At 37.5% G+C, this 9,209-nt stretch overlaps 2 protein-coding genes across 8 annotated transcripts in view; one reads left to right on the top strand and one right to left on the bottom strand.

Moving 5' to 3' along the window:
• Positions 1–5,001, top strand: part of LOC111867986 (gamma-aminobutyric acid receptor alpha-like) — a 167,150-nt gene extending 162,149 nt beyond the window's left edge. For all 6 annotated transcript variants that reach the window (XM_033752894.1, XM_033752896.1, XM_033752895.1 and 3 more), the window contains 2 exons: positions 88–219; positions 3,039–5,001. In XM_033752894.1, the coding sequence (XP_033608785.1) occupies positions 88–219; positions 3,039–3,512 (606 nt within the window). In that variant the 3' untranslated portion in view covers positions 3,513–5,001. The remainder of the gene's footprint in view (positions 1–87; positions 220–3,038) is intronic.
• A 498-nt stretch (positions 5,002–5,499) lies between these two features.
• The window catches only part of LOC111867984, a 25,738-nt gene continuing 22,028 nt past the window's right edge, over positions 5,500–9,209 (bottom strand). For both annotated transcript variants that reach the window (XM_023858252.2, XM_023858254.2), the window contains one exon: positions 5,500–6,752. The gene's annotated coding sequence lies outside the window, so the exon portion shown is untranslated. The remainder of the gene's footprint in view (positions 6,753–9,209) is intronic.

The raw sequence follows: 9,209 nt of genomic DNA, 5'->3' as shown, positions 1-9,209 counted from the left end.
TGCCCCCCCCCCCCGCAGGCACCAATGCCTGTACTATTTTTGTAGCATCACTTGAAGAGACTTGTTTGTGATAATATTATGTTTCAGTTTGCAGTGGTTCACTACTTCACAAAGTACGGTTCTGGCGAATGCTACTTCAGCTCAGACCTCAGCTCAGATTCAAGTTCTGATGATGAAGATCGGACTCAAGGCAAGGGACGGAGAAGGCCAACTGATTCAGTAAGACAACAGAATTAGAAATCTACTGCCATTCCCCATGTCCTGTATGTAAGATGCCAGAAACTAATGAAGTATCTTTCTTTATTAATTTAATGAACTCAATTTGTATGGAACTACAGCAGCAGTCCATTCAGAATGTATCATTATGTCTGTCATACCCATGGGCACAACAGAAATTTTTACAAGTGGAGGGGACATTCAACAACATGCTTACAAACTTATATTTAAACTGTTTATACTATTTTTACCAATCGCTTTGGAGTATTCAGGATGGATGAATAATTTTTTTAAATATTTATAAACTTTATATTTCATTTTTTTTTTAAATATTGATATTTTTTCCAAAATTCTGGGGGACAGATGCTTTACTCACCCCCCACCCCCCTTGACCCCTCATTTCGACCCATGTGACCCTATACTTCCTCCACTAAAGAAGAAATACGGTTTGTGAATATCTCGTGTGTGGAAATTTGACATCGACTGATTTAAAACATAGCTACTGAGAGAAAACAATGCTGAAACATCATCTCAAGCTACTTAATTGTGTTGTCATTACCCCGCTTGAAACGGTGCACATGACTAAAATTCCAGAAACAGATGCTTGTGTCTAAATTTTATGATACCATGAATTCCAAGAAGTTGTTCACTTCTCAGTTTCATAATGAATAACACTTCAACATGCTACTACAATTCACCACAAAGACTTATGCAGCAGAGTCCTTCAGAAGGTAATTAGTCACTCTTTCAGGACATCCCCCCCATCTTTTATGGAACCCGAAAGCTCAGACACTCACTGGTTCCCATCCTGAGCCAGTCTACACTTTCACACTGTCAAAATCCAAGGTCACACGTATAATTTATAATATGCTGGTATTCTGCGATAAGGAATTTTGGCCACTCACCCAACTATCTCAGCTGGAGGACCATCCCATGTCGGTTGTACTCGGTTGCTTGCTATGGGTATCTACAGCCACCTGCCACATATGGAGGCTGTTTTCTCTGTCAGTAGCCTGAGTACTTGACTCTATTTGGACATATATGTGCCAGAGATTTCTTTGTTGTGTCTATTGGGATCTATCCCACAAGTGCATACACTAAGCACATTCAAATTTTATGCTAGGTATGAATTTAGTGACAGAGCACATGAAATATTACAGCTAAGTTTAGAAACAATTTTTCTAAATATGTTTAGGGCAAAAAGGGTTACCTCATTTCTTTAAATTGGACTTCAAAGACACAACACGTATTGTAATCTGTTACATTATGATTCTTAATTAATCTTATGGGATATAGACATACATTTGATTTCTTCCATATATATTTATTGGAAAATTTCTTTGCTGGAAAATATAGTTCCTTGTATGAGGGAGAGTCAGTAAATAGGTCATAAATGGATAAAAAAACGTAAAATATGATATTTGAGCCTAGAAAATATATTTATTTCTCAACATATCCTCCACCAACATTGATATATTTGTCCCACTGCGTTACGTGTGCATCAAAACTAACAGCATTAGAAGTCTTCTGACTGTTGTCTCAGCCACTTTTGCAACTCCATTTCAACCTCTTCATTGGCAAAATGTTTGCCACCAAGTTGTGAGCTGCTTTATGAAACAAACTTCCAACCATTAACAAGAAACACTTCTTTATGAATATCCTTTGCATAGTCCTTTTTCTCACAAAAATATGCACAACCCTCCTCTTCGGTGGCATACCCTTACGCACTGTCACCGTTTTGTCTACTGTAACTAGTTTCTGAACATGCATATGCGTGTCTGTGTACATTCTATAGCAGCTTCCATATAAAAATCTGCAGTCAGTTGTGACAGTACACTATTACTTTCAGTGAGAATTTTCCAAAGAAATTAACTGGTGTAATTACATCAGAAAGTAAGGCAAGGTAAAGCTATCCTTTGATTAAATAATTACGCAGCACATTACGAGGACATATATGGGAATGGAGTTGTAGCTGACTTCAGCACTAGATTGTGACAAGTGGTCACCTTCACATTCTGACCACTTTATCCTAGGTGAAAGAAGCCCTGGTACTCATTTGATGAGGTATGGTAGGCCCCAGGGTCTGCCTGGACACTATGGAGAGAAAAACCTCTTGCCCTTGCTGAGAATCTAAAAAGAGGCCCTGGTACTCATTTGATGAGGGTCTACCAGGGTCTACCTGGACACTATGGAGAGAAAAATCTCTTGCCCTTGCTGAGAATCTAACAATGGCTGTCTGGCAGTAGCCTCTCACTATATCAACTACGCTATCCTGTCTCACATATATTGGAAAATTTAGCTAATGTACCATGTTACTTCGAATATAAGGCTCATGTTTTGCACTTTTTTGTTGAAAAATTGAGACGAGTCATAAATTAGAGGAATGTGCACCTTTCTAATTTTATTCTTAAAACCAACATTCAAAACTGGATACATCTTATATTCAAAGTAATGTGAGTATTGTGCAAGAAATATGTTCATATGTAAGTTTTGAGGTTTTCACGGCAATGACAATGAAGAAAGTCGTCTTCTGGGTTTAGGCACCGTGTATTCTTCATATTGGCCGACGTTTCGGAGGAACGTAGCGCCTCCATCTTCAGAGCAGATGAATGGNCAGCGTCTGGGTTTAGGCACTATGTATTCTTCGTTGTTCCGACGAAACGTCGGCCAAAACGAAGAATACACGGTGCCTAAACCCAGAAGACGACTTTCTTCAAATATGTTCATAATTTTTTCTATCACTAAGCAGTTTATTCCATTTTTGACAGAATCTCCAAATAAATTAAACAAGCTATGAAATAAAACTGTCGGTTCCCCACCAGGGCGAAGCAAAGGGTGACGGTGACAATGCAGGTGGCTTCCTTAATACCTTCAGCTCCCCTAACGGGGACACTGGGACCAGCAATCGACTGCTAGAGGTGATACCTCTCTCTGCTTGCCAAATCACACCTTCAGCCATCACCAGTAGCAGGCCGTCACACCATCACATATGGTCAATGGCCTCCTGCTTAAAGGGCACAGCGGTTTCAGGCACTGGAAATGTGGGAAGCAGTGTTGGTAGAACTGCCTACACACCAACAATCAGCACATCAAACATTCCTAGACTCAGCATTCAGGGACAGTTTAAGAAGAGACATAAGAAGCGAGCACCAAGATACAACTCTGTCTCCAAGATAGACCGTGCATCACGTATTGTCTTCCCTGTCTGTTTCCTAGCTTTTAATGCTTTCTATTGGTATTCCTATTTATCGAGAAGCAAACGCATCCAACAGATGCGGTCAGGTGATATACCATAATGCTGTATTTTGTGTTGCATAACTAACTTGAATAAATCCCAAACAACAGGGTATATCATTCATTAACAAAATGTGTCATTACAAAGTTCTCAATTGTACATTGCACCTACTTTAGCAGACTTATTTCATCCTATAACTAACATGGCAGAGAGCCCAAGTTCAATCTCAGAGGAGTTCATATGGCATTTATGGTGGACAAAGTGAGATTGGCGTTGGTTTTTCTCCAAGAACTTTGGTTTCTCCTGCCAATGCTCCACATTCATCAGCAGCTGGTATTACTGGCCCATTTGAGGCCATGGTACCAAAGAACTCAAAGTCATTCTGAATGTGAGATTCATGGTGATATTGTTTACACATGGAACTTAAAATATGTTGAAAATAATCAGCAACAGGAACACTGTGTTTACCATATCATTTTAAATGAGCTCACAATGGGATAAAAGAAATATCTTACTTTTTATAATTCTGCCATTACTTCAAATGAAGTATCAGTAGCAAACAAGACATGTGAATATGTACAACACTTTAGGTTACCCTCCCTTCCTTTTAATAAAAATTGTTGAATTAAAAAATGACTAAAAACATCCAATATAATTCTTGTTCTTGGGTCTTCAAGGTTGGAGCTTAAGGCTTCACCTTTCATGAATATGTGGCACCAAATGCTTTTCATTTTAGCAAATACTGCAGCTACCATTCATAACCTGAGGTCGTATGCATCTCATATATTTTCTCTCAATACAGTATTATTAATGCTAAAACGATATGATTAATGTTAACATGTTTTACTATTATTTTAAATGTAAAAAAAAAAGCATTCAATAAAAGCGTTTAAAGTCTCATGTAGAAGTGAAGGACTCTGATCAACTTACAGTTAACACAAATATTGCTAAATTATCACATTCAACCCTTAAAAAAATCATTTCAATGTGACCATGTTCAATTAATACATTTTGGTTGGTTTGAGAAACTCTCTGTGGGGGATAAGGAAACCAGTATATTTCCCTGTGTTCACTTTAAGCTGTTTCACCCTCTGTGACTGCAGCATGAACCAAGGCATACCTGCATGCTTGCTAAACTGGAGTTTCTACTCAAATTTCTGTATGTGATTTTCATATGCCACACTACAAAAATGTTTTCAGTTACCAAGTATCCAATATATAGTACGGTGTTGTGTATTGTAACAGTGTAATTTGGAGACAGCCCAATATTTTGGAGGAACATAATGCCTCCATCTTCAAAGTAGAAGAGTGAGCCAGCCAGTATAAGTCTCTAAACCAACTGAGCTATCCTGGTTCCTTTAGTCATAATACAGTTTACAATTTTTTATTACTTTAGAGCAGCAGAATTAAAGTAAAATGGCGAAAAACTACTCCATTTCAATCAACTCTGCATTTTCTCCCATAAAAATCACATTTCATATATACAATCTCACAAAAAGAGAATAATGGATGTTGTATTTTAACGTCCTGTTGCACTGATTTTCATCCGTGATACGTATGTAATGGCTGTCTTGTAGTGCACTCAATTTCATATGTCGCTGCTTACTACATGTTTCGGCAACATAGTGACATCTTCAGGTTTGTTATTTANTAATGTACTTTCTAAATAACTTTATGAAAGACACAAGATGGCAAACAATGTAATAGCTTAGCGTAAATAACGAACCTGAAGATGGCACTATGTTGCCGAAACATGTAGTAAGAAGAGACATATGAAATTGAGTGCACTACAAGACGGCCATTACATACATATCATGGAGAATAATGGAGCCCTGAAATGCAAACCTGTATATTACAAAATTCTGGCCCTCAAAGTTTATTCAATTAATCCCATCATTTGAATTCATCTGAATACTTGTAACAGACATATTTCAAATCAAACACCTGGTCACACCCTACTGCAGTCTCAAGGATTCATAAGTGACATCCAGGAAAAGTATGAAAGGATTTTATAAATAAAAGTAACAGTCTGTACAGAGTACAGGAAATAATTTTCAATAATACATGTAATTCAGTCACTTTAAAATATTCATACACTTGTCATAAGGTTGACAAAATGAACTTTTACAATAAATATGACAAAAAAAAATGTAAACATGACCCAGTATTCATTCTTCACACCAACCTCATGGAATCTCTTGCACCTTCTGAGTCAAACACAGTTTCATTTATACTCACATTAAGTACATGTTTCTTCTCTTCACTTACACCATCAGTTGTTTCCATGAAGTCTGTACAAAATTGTCTCTCTTTCATTATATTTCTCTCAGTGTTAGTTTCATCCTGGCAGTAATATCTTCTGATATGCAGTTTTGCCACTTATCAAATAACTACTTCAACGTCATTTTTATAGGGTCAGAATGAGTATGAATCATTTCCAACAGCGACTCTCATCTTCATTCGTGCGATACATATGTTATCAGCTCTCTGATGTTCAGACTCAAGGTTCATCAGTAATTTGACTCCTTCAGCCTCTGAGCATGAATGTTCTTGCAGGTTGTAGCTCAGTCACATCACATAGTTCCATTCAATTATGAGATCATTACAGATAATCACAAAAAAAAATGTTCACACATACAAAACCTGCTGCTATAGAAAAGTTATTCTGATATAAAAATAATCATACACCTACATAATTTTTGTATTAAATTATATAAACTGTAAGGGTATAAAGAGTCCAGATATATATACAAATTTTAGGGTCATTTTGACAACAACAGAATCTGCAGCACGTTAAGGATTCCACTAGAGATAGCATTACTGGTAAAAGATTTATGGTGAAACTGATAACTAAATACAAAATAATAAATAACTACGGTATTATTAGCACAAATGACAGAATATGTGTGTTTATAGGCACATGTGTCAGAAGTCAGAAACAAGATTGGTACAAGGGAAATTTTATTCAGCGAATTCAAGAAAATAAGCCCAAATTGTTTTACGCCCAATATTCCTTAAACTGTTCCATTCAATGTGCTAATCTTGTTCTGAGTATGATACACATTTTAAGAAATTAACAGCGTGAACATCTGACTGAAAGGTTAAAATATGGTATTCAAAATACTGAACACTAAAGAAACAGCAGTAAGATGTAAATTCAACTTGAATGGCAGGAGCTACCATACATAACCTAAGGGTAACATCCGCCTGTTTCTGCTGAACTTACCAATGAACTGGAAATCAAAACGAATCAGTATCTCCGGCTCAGAACTTGGGGGGGGGAAGTCCCTTGCAATAATACCTGAAACACAAAGCTAAGGACTGACATAAAAATGTAAGACAATTATACAAAAAATTATTTTATACAACAGGAAGGAAGTTCACATATGTAATGGGTAAAGTATTCACACAAATGTATCAAATAACTCTACCTGTGCACACAAATGAACTTCCTTCTATCCACAGTAATAAATAGCCACCTTTTGTCAGTAACAACAGCTTCAGCGCATGCATTAAGGCTGAGCTACATGCAGCACAGTGCTGCAATACATAAGAACTATCTGGAAATATATGGCGTATCTTACATTCTCAATGTATGTTTACAAAAGCAACTTGGTATACAATATCTTTATCAGCTCAAATACATTGCTAGTGGGGTGGGACTAAGTCCCTTGTACTGAGGCCACTTTTGGCCTATTGCACCAGAGCTCAAATACATAGTCAGCACATGCAGAAATGCTGAAATAATATGCGTACTTGCAACTGATCCTTCTGAGCATGTTTTGAGACATGATAATAAATGTGTGGGCCATAAAAAAACACTGTTTTTCATATTACAGTGAAATCCTGATTGTGTCAACATTTTACTGAAATCCGTATTTACAGGTCCCAACCAAAGACCACTATATACTTTCTCATATTTGGTGAATTTCAAATCAGTAAATATTCTGCATCAAGTGTAAGGAACTTCAGACGCTCCCAAAACTCATATCTCAATTTAGTGCAACTGTGGTGGAAACAAAAATCAATATTCATATTTCTCCACCAGAATCATCATCATACGCTGATAATCTATGGAAACTGATGTCACATGATGAACACAGACTGAAGCTACACTGCTTGTGGCGTCACAGTTCTTTTGATTCCCGATGGGGTTCCTTCAGTGTTTATTTCATGTCATTATTTATTTTTGATATAAATTTCACATACTGATCAATTAAAATTGTTTGCTTATATACAAACAGTTTATTTATCTATCGTACTTAATGTAAAGAAATCCTTTTATCATAATTATACATATATATAGTAAGTCTTATAATAGGGGAGCTGGGATACTACAGTTGGTACAGTGACTGTCTACAAGCTAGATGACTGAGGGATTGGAGTTCAAGTCCCAGTAGGGTCAGGAGTTTTCTCTTCTCCATGTAATCCAGACCAGCCCTGGGGTCCGCCCAGCCTCCTATCCAATGGGTACTGGGAACAAAGCAGATGGAGCGTGGAGCTGACCACTCATCTCCAGCTAGTGCCAAGGTCAAGAAAATGTGGACCAATATATCCACTCCCCCATACGTCTTCATGGTGTAGTGCTTAATTAAGAAAACACAGGAACAACTCTTATAATAAGTTGAACAGCTTCATGATGTAATTTTGGGTTAACTACCATTTGGTGAAGGTCACATGCAGTACTGTAGTTGGTCAAGGCACTATGCTACAAGCAGAAAGGTCATCGGTTCAATTCACAGTAAGATAATTGGATTTTTCAATATGCCTAATCCTTCAAGCTGCCCTATGGCCCTGGGATTGACTAAGCCTCTAACAGAAATCAGTAAGAGGAATCTTCCTGGGGGTAAAGGGCAGCCAGTGCATAAGGCAGACAACCTTATCACTGTCTGTGAGCCGACTGTCTAGAAAATGTGGGGGCCTCGATGTGTCGCATCCCTATGGGCCTCTACGGCCTGTTACATGGATAGCTATAGCTTTCACCATTTAGTGAAAACACTATTTTAGATTAAGGGAAGCCATTCACTAGCAGTTCATTAACCCTTCCACACCGACATCAGTGTGCTTCACCGACTCTTTAAATAATCGTATGCTACCGACATCTGTGCAGTGCACCAACCTGCGCAGTGTTAGCTTTGAAGGACGTTGCTGACAAAACGAGGAAAGATATTCCAATTTTCTTTTCAGGAGTACATAGATTAAGGTTTTGTCTTTCAGTTGGTATATGAGTTATTTATTATGGACGAATTTTTAGCACGGTATTTTTATTTTATATCGTTAGTGTAATAGTTCGTACTTTGGTCTCATTGCGCCTAGATTGCATTGAAATTTTTCAAATTCTAAGTAAGGAAAATGTATAAAACTATATATCTTTCGACTCTATGGTCTTTGCTTGTCTATATGAGTCACTCACTGAAACCCCAGACGAAGGTTTTCCTTGAGTGGGTTCCTGTACAGTCTGCTGATACAATGAAGTAGTCAAACAAGAGGGTCCTTTTTTCTTGGAACCAAATGCAACCTAAGAAAACAAACTTACGAATGATACAGAAATCTATGATGTCATAACACTTTCTTCTCTCAGTCGCGCCATAACCATGGCCTCTACAAGTAGGAAAGTTTTACAGGACGATGAACTAGATGAGCTCCTTGCTCACGACTCGGAAGTTAGTGAGTTCGAATATTCAGATAGTAGTGAAAACAGTGATAATGAAATTGAAGATCAGGCTGTAGTTGATGCTATCCAAGATCATAGTATTGA

This window comes from Cryptotermes secundus, unplaced genomic scaffold (genome assembly GCF_002891405.2).
Source record: "Cryptotermes secundus unplaced genomic scaffold, Csec_1.0 scaffold508, whole genome shotgun sequence".
Classification (NCBI taxonomy): Eukaryota; Metazoa; Arthropoda; class Insecta; order Blattodea; family Kalotermitidae; genus Cryptotermes; species Cryptotermes secundus.
Note: the sequence above shows the minus strand (reverse complement) of the source record. Positions and strands in the feature narration are given on the sequence as shown.